General features: G+C 40.0%; 1 protein-coding gene across 4 annotated transcripts in view; it reads left to right on the top strand.

The window, feature by feature from the left end:
* Positions 1 to 21,138, top strand: part of SORCS1 (sortilin related VPS10 domain containing receptor 1) — a 504,897-nt gene that overhangs the window by 339,100 nt on the left and 144,659 nt on the right. For all 4 annotated transcript variants that reach the window (XM_090278555.1, XM_090278558.1, XM_090278556.1 and 1 more), the window contains exon 5: positions 1,723 to 1,796. In XM_090278555.1, coding sequence (XP_090134681.1) covers positions 1,723 to 1,796 — 74 coding nt within the window. The remainder of the gene's footprint in view (positions 1 to 1,722; positions 1,797 to 21,138) is intronic.

Here is a 21,138-nt window from a genome sequence, read left to right as displayed (position 1 = left end):
GGGTTGTCCTATCCTCTATTATGTTTATGAAGGGAGCTGTGTCTACTTCTCTCCTTAGCACTTTTAAAATGAATCAAGCATGAATGTACCTGGGAAAACTTTGTTCCCCAGAGATGATAGGGCAGTAAAGAATGATAAAACGTGAAAGAAAAAAGCCACTGGTTTTCCTTGTCTGGATGCCCAAATACTGTGTAGTCAGAGCCAGTGGAACTGTTTGCTTTAGTAGCCGGATGTTGCAGCTTTATTTTGGCTTTAGGGTGTGTTTTGATGCAGTGGGCACAGTGGTATAGAAAGCTTTTTCAAGGGCCAGTGCTTACTCACTTGAGCTGCCTTGTTCCTTGGACACGCCTAGTGCATCTGCAGCCTTGGCGAGTCCCCTGGTGAGTCATTGACTCTTCGCTGAGTGCCGGGGCTGGGGAGAGAGGACAAGGCTAGGCAATCAGAGCACTCAGACCATAGTTACTCACCATTCACTCACTGGAATTTGGTCAATGCAATAGCAGGAGTTTGGGGTTTGTGAGTGGGTTAGAGACAGGGCACATAGCAGAAAAAAAATGTTCCAGATGGTATTTTTCAAGACAATAGCCAAGTGACCTGTGGGAACCAGAATGCCTATAGCAATAGAAATCTCTGGTCTGCCATCAGGGGACACTTCTGGAGGCACAAGAGGGTTCCGGGTATGTCACGTGAGCAAGGAAGAGCAGGATGGAAAAGAGGGTGGCTTCGTAGAAGGTTAGATCCTGTCTCATGGGCAATGTTTCCATGCAGTTGCCCTTGGGGGGTCCTGACACAGTGTAACAAATGGACTTGAACTCTTACCAGCTATATAACCAAGGGTAAAATGGTCGTAATAGCTTCATGTATCACAGGGATGGTGAATGCATTAAAAGAAATAGTACATAAGAAGCAAACACTCAGGTGACTAAGTAAGAACTTATTCAATGTTGGCTCCTTTTATAGCCCGAAGTTCCGGTCACTGTTGAAAAGAGCAACACTGGCCCCTCTTGTCTGCAGGATATATTCCCATCTCCCTGACTATTCATTCAAAGCCTTTCCCTCAACATTTTCATCTAAACTCATTTAGATAAACCAGCCTTATTCATGTCTTGTCCATGTGTATCTCCCCACTCGGACTTATATTGTTCCCTTTGTGGGTAACGCTTGTCCTATTTTTGTCAGTTTGAATGCTATCATTCCTTCAGATCCCAGCTGAACCTCCACAGAGTCTGTGAAGCTTCCCTGATTGACTGCTGAATCTTTTCCCTGTGCATCCCTTTATCCATGGATGCCTTATGCATTTCTCATTATTTTAGTAACATTCAGGTTATTTTATCTGCTCTTTGAGAGCCAAGTCTAGACTTAACACTCCTGTATATCCCGCACAATGACCCGCATATGCTAGGTCATGTGAGTCAGCTGACTTTGTCACCAGGCAGAAGGGGTTATGAATTCTAGTCCATGCCAATATTTAGAGGGCATGTGATTGCCAACAATTAATCTTCCTAAGCTTCAGGTGTCTCACCTGTGAAATGGGGATATTAATATCTGCCTTGCAAAATGTATGTGAGGAGTAGAGATGATGTGTGAAGTGTTCCCCTGACATGTGGCAGGTGCTCAATACATGGTAGGCACTATTATTATTATTACTGATCTGATGAACTGATGTTTCTGCCTTCAATGTACAGTAGGGTCATGGTGCTAAGTAATTTCTTTTCTCTATAGTTATACAGCTCTGCTGAATTTGGGAGAAGGTGGCAGCTTATCCAGGAAGGGGTTGTACCAAACAGGTTCTACTGGTAAGTCTCATTTTTAAAAAAAATATTATATTTTTTCCACTACCATTTAGTCTCCTTTACTCCCATCTCCCCGATAATCACCACACTGTTGTCAATGTCCATGAGTCCTTTTGTCCTTTTGCTTAGTCCCTCCATCCCTTGACCTCTCCTGCCTGACCCCATAGCTCTCATCCTGTTCTCTATCTATGAGTCTGTCTCTATTTGCTTCTTTGTTCAATTTGTTCATTAGATTCCATATATGAGTGAAATCATATGGTATTTGTCTTTCTCTGACTGGCTCACTTCACTTAGCAAAATGTTCTCTGGGTCCATCCATGCTGTCGTAAAGTGTAAAATTTTCTTCTGGGATACTACTTGGCTGTAAAAAAAAACCTCACTTTATTTTGCAGCATGTTAAGATATCACCTAGTAAGTAAGCACTAAGTTATTTTTCTCACCCAGAGCTCTCACATGAAGTCTGTTCTTACTGAGATACGCCCACGTCCCCCTAGGACAGGATGTGGCATTGGAGTGGTGAACATTTTAAGGGAATATTAAAGCTGTGTCACAAATTACTGAATGAACCCAAAATAGATTATTGAGATTACTGAACAGCAGAGGCTTTGTAACTGTTGTTTTGATGTGACTTGTGTGACAGACACTTAAAATTTTAATAGTGACTTTTATTACTAAAAGTATTATACACAAATTTGTTTCATGTTCAAATAAAGATTTCCATTGTAAATAAGTAGATCTTATTTAGTATAAAAGTAGACCTTCCTCTCACTCTTGATTTCAAGTTTCCTACACTCTCTCCTTATCATATGTATGGGATGCAACCAGTATTCATAATTTCTTACTTATCCTTCCAGAAATGTTCTATGAGTTGTCAAATATATTCTTAGTCAATTTAAGCTGCTTTAACAACAAGACATAGATTGGGAAGCTTAAACAACACATTTATTTATCACAGTTCTGAAGGCTGGGAAGTTCAAGATCAAAGGGCTGGCATATTTACTTCCTGGTAAAGGCTGGAGTATCTCAGAGAATACTGTAAGAAATCACAGAGGGCTTCCTTGTTTCTGTGTCCTCGCTCGATAGAAAGAAAGAGAGACCTCTGGTTTCTCTTCCTCTTTTATAAAAGCACTAATCCCATCACAGGTATTTCACACTCATGGCCTCATCTAAACCTAATTTCTTCCCAAAGGGTCCACCTCTAAATACCATTCCTGGGGATTAGAGCTTCAACATATGCCATGGGGGCCATAAATCAGTCCATAACATTCCCAACCCTGGCCCTCCAACACACATAATTTTCTCACATGCAAAAAAACAGTTAATTCCATCCCAAAAGCCCCCAAAATATTAGCTTATTCCAGCATCTTCTCTAAAGTCTAAAGTCCCATGTCTCAGTATAATTTAAATCACATATGGGTGAGACTCAAGGTATGATTCATACCAAGGCAAAATTTCTCTGATCTGTGAATTTGTGAAGCCAGCTAAATCATGAGTATCCAAAATACAATAGTGGGATAGGCATAAGACAGACATTCCCATTACAAAAGGGGGAAGGAAGAAAGGGGTGACAATGTTGAGCACCTGCCACATGGTAGAGAGCTTTCGTCTGTTTCTCCTCTTATCAGATGCTAATCCCATCCTGGGAGTCCACTCTCATGACCTCATCTAAACCTAATTATCTCCAAACACCCCATCTCCAGCACTATCACTGTGGTGGTTGGGGCTTCAACATATGTATTTGAGAGGGACAAAAACATTTACATAAATGTTAGCTTATGCACACTGTTCTGTGTCTTTTTTTCCTTGTTTGTTTGAATGAGGGGATTCAGTTAACAATACATGCCATCATTTCTTTTTAAATAGCTAAGTACCATTTTACTCTAAGAATATAGATTGGAAGTGAATCCTAGGCTTATTTAATGTACAGAAATAAATTGTATGTGTTAGTGGGATGTGTGTGAGAGGAAATAAAAGTACAGGGGAGTGAGAGAGGAGAGAAGAGAAGGGGAAGAAGGGATGGGAGGGGAGGGGAGAGAACAGACAGCAAAAGAAAAAGAGGCAGAATAAGTAAGATATAGATTTTTTTATTTTTCATTGTTGACATCATGATAGATGTCCCCAATTTTCCCCCTCTTTGCCCCCTTCCACTCAGCCCCTCCCCCCACCAGCCTTCCCCATTCTGTTGTCTGTGTCCATGAGCTACGCATACTTGTATATATGTTCTTTGGTTAAACTCTTCCAGTCCCCCCACTCTCTCCCCTCGGAGATCTGTCTGAGCCCATCTTCCTGACTGAACTAAAGGTGACCTCCCTCCATGGGAATGGGGCCCTGCGATTGAAAAGAAGGAAAATAGCACAAGTTCCTTTTGGCTTTTGTGTTTCCTAGGGCCTAGATCCTGGCAAAGAAAGAACATAGTATGGATATTCTAGTGTAATTTTGACAGTACTTGACAATCCCTTTGAATTTACAGTGTAAACCTGCCAAAAGATGTGACTGCTTACCCTAATGTATCTAATCTGCCGGTGGAAACACATTTTAGGTTGTTTTCAGACTTTCGGTCGTATAAACAGTGCTATAAAGAACTAGCTCAGGCAAGAGTTTAAATACAGCTGTTCACATCATTCCTGATCATTGGGGCAATAACCTTTGCGGAGCCAATGAGCTTCCTGCAGATCACACAGTAAAAGATGTCTCCCCTTTCCTCCTCCTGAAATCACGCTGCCTCTCAGCAGCCTTTGGACTTGTATGTACTTCTCAGAGGAATGAGGTTTTATATTTCTCATTTTCAAACACTGCCCTAAAACCCCCATGTGAGTTGAAAGCCAGTGACCTGCATTAGAGAAATCTCTTAAAATGTGAGTGAAAGTGCCTGGAAAAGTGAAAGACAAGCCATCTGCAGACAAACTGGTCAAAGAAAATACATAGAGACTTCTGTATGGAATACCCTGCCCCCCCCCACCCCCACCCCCCATCATAAAGAGACATTTGTAACTAAAGCAGGCTTTTGTGCATAGGAGCTAGTCACTTCTCTCCCACGCTGCTCTTGCTCAGGAATGGCTCCCACGTGGCTTTTGGCTCCCACACTGGCCTCTCCCTTCTCCAGGAATTCAGCTCTAGCTATCACCGAGTCTCCCTTCTCTGATCAGCATTTCTTCTTTCTCTCTTACTCCGTGTGCCTTATTCATGAGACACGTTACACCTCTGTGTGTTTTGCCTAGAAATTATGAAGTCACTTGGCAAAAAAAGGTCCACATTTTATTTTTTTATTCTCTGTTTCACTTGGTGTTGTATATGCACGGAATGGTCTTGGAAAGTAAATAAATGAAGGACTAAATTAATGAGGTCCTCCTCATTTAACGTGGAAATAGAGTTGATGCTTTGCCAGTGAAAATGTGTGAGAGGCAAATCTTTCCTCAAGTCCTGCTCCAAGTGACAAAATATCTCCACATGAAGCCAGCGCTAGAAGGTAGAAAGTTACAACTCACAGAGGACTAGATGAAAGTTCATTCCTACCCACGGGAACAAAGGAAAAACATCGCCTAAGAGACAGGCAAGGGAAAAGAACTGAGATGAGACTATTATTTCCTATGGAATACAGTATTTTATGGCTCACCTCCCTGACGGTCTTGTTCACACACAGCATTGAAAGGTGAATGGACCCCTCTCATTGCTTCATTCAGCATGTGCTAATTGCTATCCATTCTTGTCTATTCTTCTATCTGAAAGCCCGATTTTCAAAGCCCTTGTAACCAAATATCATAATATGATAATCCTTATAAAAACATTATACATGGTTGTGTATAGATTCTAATAAATCTGTCTGTTAAGTAAAATAAATAGTAACCCCTTCTCCTCTGACTTTGGGAGCAGAAAAACATGTGCTCTTCATTCAAGCCCTAACAGTTTGATAAGCATTATTCAAAGCTATTTATTCCTCATAACAACTTCATGAATTTCATTAATAGATGGGGAACCTATGGTATGAAGAGGTTAAGCAATGCAGCCAAGGTCACACAACCATAAAGTGGCAGAGCCAGGATTTAAATGCAGGCCGTCTTGTTCGACTTCTATGCCCTGCCAGATCGACGGACGCTGTTGCGTATGCCTGTTGGCCTCCTTTTCTGGGCTGGGACAGAGAGCCCTGGAAGTCCAGCCCATTCAGGCATATGAGTAGTGAAAATCCAAAGCTCTTTTGGCCACCATGCCTGCCTGTGTGTCTCTCCAGCTGGGTTTGCCAAACAGCCCCATGAGTTCTTTAAGCACAGTTGGTTTTCCCAGAGAGGGCATGAGCCCTTGTGAATTGCATGGCGCATGTGACTGTTAATGAAAACCTCTTGGTCTCTGTCCACATGGTCTGTATTTTCTGCTTCTGTACAACTTTCTGAGGCTGGCAGACAAGGTGTCAATCAAAGCCATGTATATTAGACTTACTGCTGGAAACCGGTTAATTCACATTCATAGGAACTATGAGGCTGTCTAGGATTATTTAGAAAGCATAATTAAAAGAGGCCCCTTTAATCATTTCTGCTCTGAGCCTGGCTGTGGGGGTGTGGAAGGGACTCAAGGGAACTTTTCTAGTGCTAAATTGAATTGTTAAGTTACCCTGAGTAGTAAAATAGCATTTCCCATAGAGAAAAATGAGGATAAATTTGTATCTTTTCCTCATCTACTAGTACACTTGAGAAGTGTCTTTTTTGGGGGGTGGGGGGCGGGGGGCATTACTATTGCCTTGGAGTAGGCATTGGCACTTGTAACATGGTTATAGAATATAAAAGCTTATACTATCTCAATGGTTGCTGTTAGTACTATAATAACTAACAGAAATGTAAGTATTCCTCCAAGGAGTTCAAATTGCTTCCAAAACCAATTTATGTGTATAGGGCATATTATCAAACCCATCTTACCACAATATCACCCTTCAGAAATCAATTCTATTGGGAGGCAGTACAGACTAGAAGTTAAGGGGCTCAGAAATACCAAAGTGTGGGTTCCAGCTTTGCCATTCATTGAGTGATGGAACATGGGGAAGTTCCTTAACTTATGTGTGCCTCAGTTTTGTTCTCTGTAAAATGAGGACAATACCTACTTCAATAAATGGGATATTTCTTGTGAATTGGTTATATGCTTGTCACCTAAGAATTGTCTTGAGTGGCCACTGACTAACAGTAATAACTATTATCAATAGTGGCTGACTTTCCACCTCTGCTAATTTTGATTTCTCCTGTGTTGGCTTCATTCTCAGGTTGACTTTCCCCAATTCGTGGCAGTGAGGGATATTATCAGTTTAGCCTTACATGCTAGCAGCTTTGACTCCCCATCAACCAGGCTGCCTTTTTCCCTCTATGTCCAGGGACTGAACCCTAGTGTCCTGGCTTGGATCAGGGTTATATTAGGTGAGGCATTACTTGTGTAGATCAGACAGATAATCTACTCTGGGAACCACATTAGGAGGTGGGGTTGAGACTCAGTCAAACTGCACAGTTCAAGGATGAGGGAGAGGTGATTCTTAAAAAGGAAAAAAATTGAATTTCTCATTAAGGGAAAAAATACATATGGGAGAACTGTCAGGAAGATAAAGTTTCATAACAGAGATTCATGTTTGTTAAGTAACTACAATGGTTCAAGCACATGATAGACCATACATAACAAGATTGTGAGGTAGGCATTCTCACCTCATTTTGATAAGATGAAAAGTTAGGCAATTTATCCAACATAATACATAATATGTAACACAGCTAAGTTTTGAAACTTGGTCTATCTGGGTTCATGGCCCTTGTTTGCCGTAATAAAGATCAGCCCCAAATCAAGACTTATCCCCCCAACATTTTCTAGTAATAACTGTTAGTTTAATAGTTCAGTAGTTAAGAATCTAAGTGTTGAATCTGACATTGAAAAGGAACATGGTATTGGAGGAACAGTGGTACCCAAATGTCTTGAATAAGTGAAACTCCTACCAAAAACCAGCTTTGCTGTTGGATTGATGAATGTGGTTTTTTGGGATCTGATTCAAGTTTAGGTCAATGCAATGGAAGACAGTTTCAATTATAACTCCCTCAGCAATCTATTATCTATGCAAAAGACAAGGCAATCTTAGGGCTGCTTCACTTAATTAAAAATAAGTTTAGACTTACCTTATTGATTATATTTTTTAAGACATATAAGGGACTGGCTGGAAATAGGGACAGATGAAAGTCGATCACATATTTTCTGTGACTAATTTACACGTGGTTAACAAAGGTTCAACAATGAACCTTTGTTATTCTAGGATACCAGCCTTGTTCCAATGATGTACCTCAGGGGGCATATAACAATGGTATTATAGCAGAGAGATAACTGTATTCCTGATATGTTTGAGCATGTATACACTTCTCATTCTTCCCCATTGGTCAATGCCATTAATGTGAATGACTTCCCTCATATCTTTGGCAACAAGTCACATTTGTTAATCACTTATGTGCCAAGCTCTGTGCCAACCTCTTTGCGTATGTATTTTTATAATCCTCAAATCAATAATGTGCAATAATTTACTGATAAAAACTCATTTTCAAGATGTGAAAAAAAGAAAACCTATTTTTAGGAAATTGGTTTTAGGAAATTATTTTAGGAAAAAATAAACAAGAGATACTAGCTCCTGGGTCTGAAAAATCAGAAGGTCTAACTTTACCTAGGCTGCGCTAGATGCAAATGCTCGTTAAAATCATCAGATCTTGTTCTCTCCTCATTACTCAGCTCCACTGTCCTCTGTGTTAGCTTCACTCTCAGCCAGATCTCTCTCCTCCCGTGGCCCCTACCACCTTACTTCTTCCCAGATTCACTTCAGTGGAGAAGAAAACATCTTTTTACTTGTTGCTCCAGGAAAACCCCTGATAATAAATGTTATGGGCTCTGATTAGGTAACATGCTCACATGTAGACCTGGGGGTACAATCCATTCCAATAAACAACATGGACAGAAAGTAAGGATTGGTGATGCCTCAGGAAAGACTGGGGAACTTTTATAAAAGGAAGGGAGAACATTACTGGGAAGTTATCAGTGAGAGCTGTCCATTAGTGGGAAGTGTTTTAATTTTATTTTTAAGTTGAGAAATAAGATATAGAAACTTTTTATAGGTTATTAAGTTATGGTTATGGAATTGAAACCCAGGTTTGTCTGGATAAAGAGCCTGTGCCGTTTAAGCACCATACTATTCTCTCTTCAGTGACCCCACTATTCTAGGGACTAAAGGAGTCTCACTTGAGCTCCAACTCTTTCTGAAGCTTCTCTATGAACCCTACTCCACAGGGCTTTCTTCTTAGAACTCCTCCATTGGCACATATTTCCTGTTGGCCTCATATCTCTTGGGCCCTACATCCAGTTCTTGAAGTCCCATGTGTCTTTGTCCCTGGCCTGATATACTTAACCAGGGTCCTTTCATCTAACCGCAGGGGTAAGAGGCAGGTCTGTGAACTTTGCCAGCATGTCTGGCTATGGTCAGAAAACACTCCAGGACTTAAAATAGTTTCTCTTTCTTATTCCAACTCATGCCATACCACTCGTGCCACAGTTCTGTTGAAGACTGCTGCTGAGCCGATTTCAGATTTTTCTTTTCTTATTATGTACGTTTGATAGGTAGCTTGTTTTATATACCGCAGGTCACCATGACCCTTTCTTGTCCTCCTGCAGATATGCCAGTCATTGAACACAGCATCTTCAAGACTTCTAAGCCACTCATGCAAAAGGGACTTAGAGGATGGAGCATGAGATGACTAGAATCTTTTCTTTTTCCACAGGTTGAATGTATTCAATAATAAAAGAATCCTCTGCACTTTTTCTTTCCCAGGTTCTGCAAACTGGGAATGGGATAGAATCTAATGAAGCTACCAAAAAAATAGTAAAACCCTATTCTATCAAAATAACTAGTTAATTTGGTACTATATTCTGAAGGGAGCATAGCTATGAGGGGGGACCCCAAAGAAAAACAGAATTATCTTCTCGAGGGTGGGCCTTTGTACTACAGGCTTCCCTTGCCTAGGTGAGAGTGTTCTAGGAACCCATCTGTATCAGTGTACTGACTGGTATTGTTGTGAGAGGCTGTGAGAGGCTTCAGTGATTTTTTTTTAAGACTTCCAAGATGTTTGTCCATTTCACGATGGGTGAGTTATGAGAGCACTTGCCCACACCACACTGAATGGTCAGCAGTTTTTGACCAAAAATGGCATGACCCTCATGCCCCACCCTCCCTAGTCACTCAATCTCACCCTGAGCAAATTTTTTTTTTTTTGTTTCCTCAGATAAAAAAAGTCCTCAAAGGACAACATTTTGCTATTGTGGAAGAAGTGAAATGAAAAACAGCAGAAGCAGTAAAAGGCATCAAAATTGACAAGTTCAACAAATAACAAAAAAAAAAAATTGACAAGTTCAAAAACTGTTTTGAGCAGTGGAAAAAAGTCTCAATAGGTGTAGTGCATCAAATGGAGAATACTTTCAAGGTTACTGATGTTTAAACATGTAAGAATAAATACATATTTTTTAATAAATAAACTTCACTTTTGGGGGGACACCCCCACATTTTTTGAAGCTACTCTGTCCCATCCTTCATTTAAACCTGGAAAGCAGGTCATTATCTCTAGAGAACTCACAAAGGAATACCATCACTTACTTTCAGTTTTATGTCAGACTGGGAGTACTGTAGAATATCTTACCCTTCAAACCAGCTTTTCTTCTAGGCTTTCATAGTCCTCTATTCCTCGTATCCTGGTCTTAGCACTTAAGAGTTTCATTCAGCTTTGTTCTCGTACTCACGTCTTCTTAAATCTTTGGGTTTCCAAGTCCCATCAGTCCTTTCTCCATAAAATTATACCTGCCTTTCTCTTCCATCCTTCCTAGCATTACACTGTTCAGCATCCCTTACCTCTCACCAAAAATGGTAAAAATGCCCCTCCATTTTTCATCTCCTTATATCATATACAGCCTAACAAGTCTTTTAAGCATTTCCCCGATCCAGTGTTTACCTAGTTCCTCATTGCTTACAACATAAAATCAAAAAGAGTTAATGGAAGAATGTAATTAGGTTCTTGCCAACCTGAGCTCAAATGTATATTTTCTGACCCACCTCCCATGTTCTTAATTCTGCATGCTAAATTTCAAAAGGCCAGGTAAATTATTCTAAGAACTGATTAGTTTATGGACCAGTCTATACTTCTAATCTCTAAGGTTTTATACCTGTTCCTTCCAGGGGATAAGTTGTCCTTACTTGTTTTGGTTGTGACAACTACTCTATGTCAGGACAGTTTGGGTCTTTGAATATGAAGATATGTCAGAATTTTTGTCATTATTAGTATCATTATATTGGATCTTTATGTCCTTTTACTTATGCCTACCTCTACTGTGGAGCTTCTTTGGTTTTCCCAGGCAAGAAGGATCTCTTTCTTTGAAGTTAATGTGATTATGTCACAAATAAAACATGATACGTCATAAGTTCAAATCCCAGCTTCACTCCTTACCAACTGGGTAATCCTGAGAAAATACTTCTGCCTGTTGCCTGTGCTTCACCTTCTTTCTTCTAAAGCTTATTTTGAGAACAAAAACAATAATTATTAAGTAACAATAATAATTATTAAGCAACTTAGCATTTAGTATGTTCTCTATATTTGTCTTTTTAGTTCCTTATTACCCTCTCCTGTTAGAACATAGTTCTTTAAGGACTAAAATAGTCTTTAACGTGTTTCTGTATGTCTTGTATACAACAGTAAACGGAATAGCAGAAACTCAAATGTATCCATTCACTGAATACACACATACATGTATACACACACATAAACCCACACATACAGTTTGGAACACATCTTGAATGGACTTGGTTGTTAAGTTAGGCAGCCATATAAGTACCCTTCCAGCAATAGGATGGAAATTTAGACGTCTAAGTCATCAAAGTATATATCGAAGGCAGGGAAGGGGATTCCAGATCAGTAAAAGCAACACTTACCCATGCAGTGAGCTCTTTATTAACTCAACAGGCTGTCCTAAGGAATAATGAGGTCCACGTTGGCAGAGGAATTTAAGCAAAGTTGGGGTGACTGCATTTTAGACTCCTCTCAGGGAGTTCTGCCCTAGACTACTGAGATTGTCAGATCCTTTACGCACTTCTACATACGGGATTCAGAATTCAGAACCCCCTTTCTTTGGAGTATGGACTTTATTTTCTTATACTATCCCTTGTCTCCCCCCCACCCCCACCCCCCAACAGTCTTCTGGTTCAGAGTCCCCTACCCTCTGAGCTGAGCCATGTGTGTGGTGGTTTGGATAAGGGGCAGGGAGAAGTGGCAGCCAGCCACTCCTGAGATCTGTCATCCTGACTTCCAGGAGCTGCCCTGGGGCATTCCTGGCACCTGTACTAGGAGTGCTAGATAAGAGGATTTTCATTATCTTTGAGAGACCTGTGTTTTATCTTTTCTTTTCTGTTAATGATCTCCATCAGTGTTATTTTCCAACCTTCGTACACCTTTCCCCATTTCTTAATCTCTTTATATGATTAGCAGGTTTTCCCTACAAAATTAAATTAAATGCCCCTGCTACCACGGGAACCCATCATTTTCCTCGTGACCTTCATTCAGTAATGGCTGTCATTGATTCCTGTCCTTATCTGGATGATTTCCTGTCTTCCTGGATTGCAGCTCCTCTGTCTCAGCAACTGAGATTCGGCCACTCCTCTAGATTTTTGCTAAGAATGCTTATGAGGACAGAGTGCGAGAGGTGGCAGTGAATGAGAATGAAAGTGAGGGCAGAAATCGTTATCATGGCTTGCTAATTTATAATAATGTTAAAAGAAATTGACTTATGCCCCAGCAATCAGACTTCACTTAGCCTTCAAGTTCAAGAGCCTCTGCATTTGTGCAGTGTCTGTGTGTGTGGTTTCTCTTGCTCATGCAGTCACTGGCTATCTGCGTTTGTTGCCTCCAGTCAATAAAAAATAGTGTTTAGTGTTTCAGAGTGAGAGCTCTGGACATAGAATGCCTTTGTGAGAACCCTGTTTCCAAGGGGCTGGCAGATGAGCTATTTAATTAACTTCCTTAAGCCTTACTAAGATTCTTCATCTATGTAATGGTCATCACAGTAATATCTTCCTCCTATACTTATCAGGTTTAAAATTAGATTTCAGGTAAAACCCTAAGCGTATATAATATATGATGAGTAAATGTAAACTATTATTTAAAAGAGAAATAGAGAAGAGTTGGGTATGAATGAGTTTCTGAAATGGGACAACTTCATTTTTATATTCAACTTAATTTGTTTTCAGTGGAAATTTGTAGTGTACGTGTGTGTGTGTGTGTGTGTGTGTGTGTGTGTGTGTGTGTGGGTAGTTGCCCCAGAATCAGGACCCATGGGTAAAGAATCATCTTACTGATCTATTTTGTAGCTTCTCAATTATTTGAAAACTTTTGTTACTCAGTTCATTTAATTTGCATCAGTGGAGCAATTTTCAGAGCTAACTCTTAGTCATGAAGATGCAGTCAAACCTCGGTTCTCAGACACCTTGGTTCTTGAACAGTTCAGTTCTTGACTAAGCTGTTCATGGAAAAAAATGCCTCAGTCGTCTAACAAAACTTTGGGTCTTGCTTCTCTACCCAACAACCCTTTCATGCTGATACCTGTGTGATCAGTCACATGTCTCTTAGGCAACTGACAAAGGACATTTGGTTTTTGAACAACTTGCTTCTCAAGTGGTCTTCCGGAACCAATTAACTTTGAGAACCGAGGTTCCACTGTAATGGAAACTTGCCTATAAGGGTCTTGCAGCTTGAGGTGGGACTGCAAGGGAACCTCTTCTGAAGTATGCGGAAGGATCTTGCCCCTGCATAGCTGCCCCTCTGTGAGTTTGCAGCCAGCCATCTGGCTGCAGGCCTGAGGTCACAAGGCTGGACATGGAATTTGGAAGAGAAGAACAAGGACAAATTCCAAACTACCAGTACTTGTGCACTGTCTCTCATCACCTCTAACCAAAAAGACCCTCAGAGTGAAATGACTGCTGCTTCTTTCCTGTCTTCCAACTTTCTTTCACATTTCTTTTTGGTCACCTCTGACTTGAAACCATACATAGACTAGGAAATATCGTTGTCGGTTGGCCAAGTTGATTCAGCATGGAAGCATCACACAATCTACCCCTTTAAAACCTGATACCAGTGCACATCTTTTTAAAGCACATATAACTTTCAAATAATAACAAAAACAAAATTATGCTTTTACCTAGCATGATAGATTTTCTCCATACAACTTAAAATATGATGCATCTCTTCCTCCTCAAATGAGAAAAAATTGCAAATGCCACATTATCTATCTTTGGATGATATTTCTCTTCTGAGTCATACTTGTACCTTCATACAGGGTGGGGCAAAAGTACGTTTATAGTTGTGAGTATGCAAAGCACAGTTTATTCTTCTATTAATATTTATTAGTTATTGCATTTGTCATTTTTCATACAAACAACTATAAACCTACTTTTTCCCACCCCTGTTCTGTAACCAAAATAATGAGATGGAAGGTCAACCACTAGTAACACTTTATGTTGAAACATAGAGAAATGGGAGAGAGGGAAAAGAAGGGGAATAATGCACACACACACACACACATACATTCATATTAATTTATGATTTGCTGGGAAGTCTCTAGGGAATAGTTCCAAAGGAAAGAGATCTGTCTTTTGATGACCCAAAGAGAGGAAGAAATTGGCCAAAGAGCTAGGATAAGCCAGTGCCTGGCACATCCCATATGTCATCAAATCTGAGATTTTATTGAATGTAGATATACCCTTTTGTTATGTATCTCAAAAATTTTCTGATTCAACTATCATTTCAATGATTGTAAGAACCCTACTGATTTAAGAGATGTTAAAATGGAAAACGTGACATTTTGGAACTGATGACATGGGTGCACAATAAATATTTGCTAGATGAGTGAAAAATGAGGAATGGATATTGGGGATGAGTCAAGAAAGGTGCTTATTTTTTGAATCAAGATGCGGGAGGGTAAATTCTAGAGGGGAGGGTGGAGAAGGCCCAGAAACTGACTCATTGGACTGGGTAGGAATGAAAGGCAGAACAGACTGAGAAAGATCCTAAAAATAACTGTGAAATGAGTGAATCAGTGTAGATGACTAGCCCTGATGTGTTTGTGCATCAGAATCTTGGGGTTCTGAGAGAACTCAGGAGCTGTTGCATCTGACCTCCTATGACTGGCAGGGATCCCTTCTACAAAATTCTAGATAAGTGGCTGCAAACAGCCTTTTGGATTGAATTGGAACTTTGTCTTCTGTCCCTCAGGATCTATCTTTCTCTAAAGAGAATAACCAGAGGAAATGGACCTGTCCCACTGTTTTCTTTATTGTTGGCTCTGGCACTTAAAACATCACCACCTCTAAATGCAGCAATTCCAGAATTTAGAGAAAGCTGTTGAGGTTTTCACAGGCATGGCAAGATGTGCCCTGGGCTGGGGAGCAGAACCTGCTACAGCATTTATGAGATTTATTGTAAAGGGATTTACAGGAGGGCTGAAGTTTAAGGCAGATAAATCCCAGAAGACAAATACCACTGATAATTGAATTACAAAGCCATTATTGTATGCTGAACAGAGCAGCTTTACGACTCTATTGTGACAAGATGAAACTTGTTGGACTATTTATGTGCCTAGGAACCCTTCTGTATCACCATCCCAGACCCCACCTGTTTCGTGGGCCTCCCATGAGCAGTTAGCCTTCCTGAGTAATTCAGTAGCCAAGAAAAATGCCATGCCCGAGAGGTAGAATCCAAAATAGCCCTAGCATGTAGCCAGGTCAGGCACAAACCTCACGTTTGACCTCACATTTCAACAGCTCCTGCACCCAATGCATTTGTGCCGTCAGCTGAACTCAGGCTCTTCCAATAATAGCCAGGGCAACCCGAGAATAAATAAAAACTCTGGCTGATCATGTTGCTCTCTACTTCTAAACAAATAGTGAATACGAACATTTCAGTAATAAAAGCCCTTTTTCCAATCATTATTTTTGAAAAAATAAAATAACTATTTTTGGTGATTGCTGATATCTATGAATCATAAACTTATGACAGCCAGCATGCTACAGTAGTTTACCTGCTCTACATGATGAAATGATGTTATCGATCCCCTCCAGGTGATAGCCGTGATTCAGTAAAAACAGATCACTTGCCTATTTATAGAAGCTCTGATATATTTAAATATATTCTTATGCGATTCGGTATAGTTTTTCCCTTAACTTCTTTCTGAAATAATTTTATATTATTGTTTTTTTAAAGATTTTATTTATTTATTTTTAGAGAGAGGGGAAGGGAGGGAGAAAGAGAAGGAAAGAAATGTAAATGTGTGGTTGCCTCTCACACACCCCGATCTGAGGACTTGGCCCGCAGCCCAGGCATGTGCCCTGAATTGGAATCAAACTGGTGACCCTTTGATTCACAGGCTGGCACTGAATCCACTGAGTCACACTAGCCAGAGCTGAAATAATTTTTAAATTACTGAAGAATTGAAAAGATAAAAGAGTTCCCATATACTCTTCACTCAACTTCCCCTTATGTTAACATTATCTGTGATCATGGTACAATATCCACAACTGAGAAAATAGCATTAGTAAATTGTCAATTAAACTGGAAATTTTATTTGGTTTTCTCCAGGTTGTCAGCTAATGTCCTATTCTCCAAACCAAAATCCAACCCAGAATTGTACATTGCATTCATTTATCATATTTTTCAATCTCATATTTCATATTTCCTCAAATCTATGGCATTTTCTCAGCCTTTCCTTACCTTTGATGACATGAATAATTTTGGAACTTACTAGTCAGTTATATATATTTTTTCAATTACAGTTTACATTTAATAATGAGGTACACAGAATAGTGGTTAGACAATCATATATTTTACAGAATGTTCCCCCAATATTTCCAGTACCCACCTGGTACCATACAGAGTTATTATGGTATTATTGACTAGTTAATTATTTTGTAGAATATCCCTCAAATTGGGTTAGTCTAGTATTTTTTTTTTTTTTCATGATTACAGGGTTGTAGCTTCTCAGGAAGTATGTCACAGAAGTGATATACCCTTCTTATAATCATCAAGAAGTACAAGTATCAATATGTCTTATTACTTATCACCATGTTCGCTTGACTAAGTGGTACCTGCCAGGTTTCTCCATTATAATCACTGTTTTCTTTGTTCATGCTTTATTTTTTTTTTATATGCTCTAAGTTTTTAGAAGTTCATAAGGGAAGGAGAGTTAGCTCCAACTCCTGGCAGGAGGTGTATAAAAAATTGTGTGAATATATGTTAAGATTGCCACAATAATTAATAAATATTTTGGGAGGGATACTTTGAGGCTGTGAGTTTCACCCACTAATTTTAGTACTCATCTGTCGATCTTGCTTGTAGCAATTATTTCTGTGGTGTTCTAATGGAAATGTTCTATTTTGATCATTTCTTATATAGTGGGATTCCTCTCTAAGTAATAATTGCCCCTCCTTGGCTGCTTACCTATTAATACCACTGTTTAGTTGCTCAACCAAGAAGGTGACTGGAAAAGATTTGGTGAATAAGCCCAATACTGGATCACGGTTAGTTGTTTCTCCTTTGTCTCACTTGCTGGGAGCCAAGGGCCAGAAAATTCCTAATGGATATTAATGTGCTGTTAAGATGTCACCTGCTAAGTAAGGACAAGACCTCTCTGTCTAATAAAATTCTTCTTAAAGGTATGTTTTAGAGTCTGTCCCTTTATTGGCTATGGAGATAGGGTTCCACCCAGTAGTTCTGCACTATCCCCTTTGTTTAGTTGGGCATCTCACAATATCTTCACCATTAGGAGGGGGTTGGCTGATGCTCACCGTCACACACACAGACACACACATGCACACACACACACACATGCACTATTCTCCCTTTTCCCTCTCTCTGTCCTAACCAAGGAAAAATACAGCCTGCTGCTTTCCCAAAACAAAAACAACCTATTGAGGGGTGCTGGCCTCTGTTGTTCAACAGTGATTTTAATTTCTTAAGCAAACGATGCAGATTTTTAACTTGACCAATTGTAGAATGTGTGAAAAATATAGTACAGAAAATGGGTAAATACCATAAACAGATAAGCACTTTACAAACAAAAACCTCTAATGATAACATTTCTATAGATATAAGGACCAACAATATGGACAGATAGTTTATAAAAGACTAAAATGACAATTAAAAAATATTTAATCTCACCTTTAGAAAATTAAAATTTGAACAGAAATGGCGTGTCTTTTATTAACCTATCAAACGGATAGAATTTTTAAGAAGATAATGCTCAACCTTGGTAAGAACATGAGAAATCGACACTTATATGCTGTTCCTAGGAGTGTAATTTGTATGAACTTTCTGGAAGAGAGTTGGATAAATTATCAAGAGTCTTAAACAAATGTGCATTCTCTTTGAGCTAGTGAAATTCCCCCTTTTAATAATCCTTCCTATTGAAAAACTGAGAGTTCAGAGACACAGGCAAATATTTACTTACAAAGATAATTAGTGCAGTATAATATATAGAGAATACCAATACCCATGGTCAGAATATTAAGTAAATTATAGGATATTGTTCAGCTAGCAAAACAATACATTTCAATAGTATATTATATTATGCTATGTTATGTCAGTGGTATGATGCAAAAAACTATTTTTTAAATGAGGAATGCCTACATAAACAGAAAAAAAATACTAAAGAATCAACATCAAAACAAAGGTGGTTATGTCTAGATGAAAGGATTGCGTGAATCTTTTTTTTAACTTTGATACACTTTCCATTATATTTTAAATGAACACATATTGCTTTTAGTGTTAGATTTTTTAAAAGTGTTATTACATAAACTATACCATTTATAATTGTCCCTGGCTGGTTTGGCTCAGTGGATTGAGCGTCGGCCTGCGAGCTAAGTGTCGCTGGTTCGATCTTCCAGTCAGGGCACATCAGAGAAGGAAAACTCTGACTCCAAAAAACCTCCGCTGCCTTGCGGCATACCTCTTCAGGGGAAAGGCTAAGGGAGTAAACCCCGACAGAAAATCCGGAGCCGGAGTCCCTAAGGCGGTTTGACGTTGTAGTCAACACCGGCAACTCCTGCGGCGCACCTGAAGCCAAGCTGTATTGACTCCATCTTTCCCTTGGACCCTTCAGCTGCGAAGAGAGGGGGGGTCTGCTGCATGGGCAACAGCAGACCCTCCATATCACCCTGCCCAGGCTCTGTAGCTTCAGCTTCACTGGAGAGGACACTCCAGCGTCATCGCAAGATGTCGATTCAACACGGGAGGAGACAGATACCGTGTCACTCCCGAGTCGGACTGCACAGCCATTCTCGGCGGTGCAGATAGACTCTTAAGAAGCTACACCATCGTCTCTCGAGACGGACGGCTGCCGACAACCATTTATAATAATAATAATGAGTCAAGCATATTTCCCAATGGGAAGCCTTGGTGGAAGACAATAGGAACAGGGGATGGAATCTCTTCTCTCCTCCTCTTTCTCCTCCTCCTCTCCTCTTTGTCATCCTTATCATGTCTCCAACTCTTTCATCCTCTCTTTTTATCCCTTGGTTTTCTTCCCCATCTTCTTGTTCACTCCTTCTTCCACCTGCCCTGTCCTCTACCCTGGTTAACCCTCCCTTTTATCCCCTCTTCTCCAGCTTGTCCTCTCTTCTCTTTCTCTCATTCTGAGATGTTTTTCAACTCTCACTTTAGGAATTTACATCCATAGTAGAGTATTAATTTCTTTTAAAAAGATACATTGGTTTTCTTGGCCAGGCACTTAATAAGAGTTCAGAGGCAAAGTGGCACAGCCTTCAGAGTATTTCCATAAGGTATGATCTCTGTGTTTGTCTATTCCAAATCCCTTCCAACCTGTATCCAAACTCCACAAGTGCTTTGTGAATAAGCAAAGTACTAAAGAAACAAGCTGCCTTTTGACACCCCAGGAATTTTTGTCTCTGCTGTGATGGCGGATTTAATCCCCTCAGATATCTAACCCAATTCTGTCCTTGCTGCCCTTCAAGCTTTAATCACTGGATCACTTTCCCTTCTCCATTGAAGAGTTTGTAGGCAATAGCTTCTTGGGGTATCTTTTTCAGAAGTACCGACACCCAGCAATAAAGCATGCTTTTGTGTCTTAATAGGCTCAAATAGTATAGAGGAGCTATTCAAGTATGCTCAAACCAGCCTATGTGAGGGCCCAGGACGTGGCAGTCCAATAAGAGACAAACAATGTGTGTCTGAGGAGGTTCAGGATTTACTAGTCATTTTGCAAGTAGTTACAGAGAAGCCTCCTTCAAACTTAGAAGCCCTGATATTTGAGGGTCTAAAACTAAATGTGATATCCAGTCTGTTCCCAATCACAAGTACATGGGACTCAAATGTTCCCAGGCCCGTGCTATTCTAATCGCCAACACACATGTCATTAGTCCGTTTGGGTTGTAACAAAGTACCACTGACTGGATGGCTTAGAAACAACAGACATTTATCACTCAGACTTCTGGAGTCTGGGAGTCTGAGACCAGAGTGCCAGCATGGTAGGGTTCAGATGAAGGCCTTCTTCTGAATTTCAGACAGCTCCCCTCTCATTGTGTCCTCCCGTGGTAGAAGGGATGAGGGGTCTCTCTGACCTCTCTTAAAAAGCACTAATTCCATTCATCAGGATTTCACCCTCATAACCTAATCATCCCTCCAAAGGCCTTGCCCCTAATACCAACACCTTGGAGGTTAGGTTTCAGCATTTGAATATTGGGGAGACACAGACATTCACCCCATAGCAACAGGCAATCCTTGTGAGAAGTCAAAATGTCTGAAGTTTCTGCGTTACTTATTCTAGCTTTTTTAGTGCGTGACATACACATTGTCTTCCGTGTTAACATTATCCTTCCTGAGAAACAAAGAGATAAAAAGAAAAATAATTTTTTTTTTGGTTTTGTTTAATTAGTTTGTTCCATGAGAAGGATCATTTGATTGAGTCAGGAACCTGGGTTAATAGTTCCAAGCTTGACCTTGGACAAGGTGTTTGTTCCCCTAAAGATTTGCTTTCTTTAATTGTGACATGCGGGGTTTGGACTGATCGATCTCCAGTAGACTTTTCATCTCTAAATGACCCCTTAACTCGTATGACATTTACTCCTCACAGCAATCATATTGTTAAGTGTTATTGTTGTCATCTTTTTTTACAGAGGGTACATGGAGCCGTAGAGGCATTAGAAAGCCTAGGTTTCAGTCTGATTGTATCATTTATTAACTGTGTGCTCTTGGGCAGGTCAATGCTTTCAGAACTAACACTCCCTCTCTCTTATCTCACCATTATTTTTACC

Source organism: Furipterus horrens, unplaced genomic scaffold, assembly GCF_987537825.1.
Source record: "Furipterus horrens unplaced genomic scaffold, mFurHor1.1.pri manual_scaffold_5, whole genome shotgun sequence".
NCBI classification, from domain to species: domain Eukaryota; kingdom Metazoa; phylum Chordata; class Mammalia; order Chiroptera; family Furipteridae; genus Furipterus; species Furipterus horrens.
Note: the sequence above shows the minus strand (reverse complement) of the source record. Positions and strands in the feature narration are given on the sequence as shown.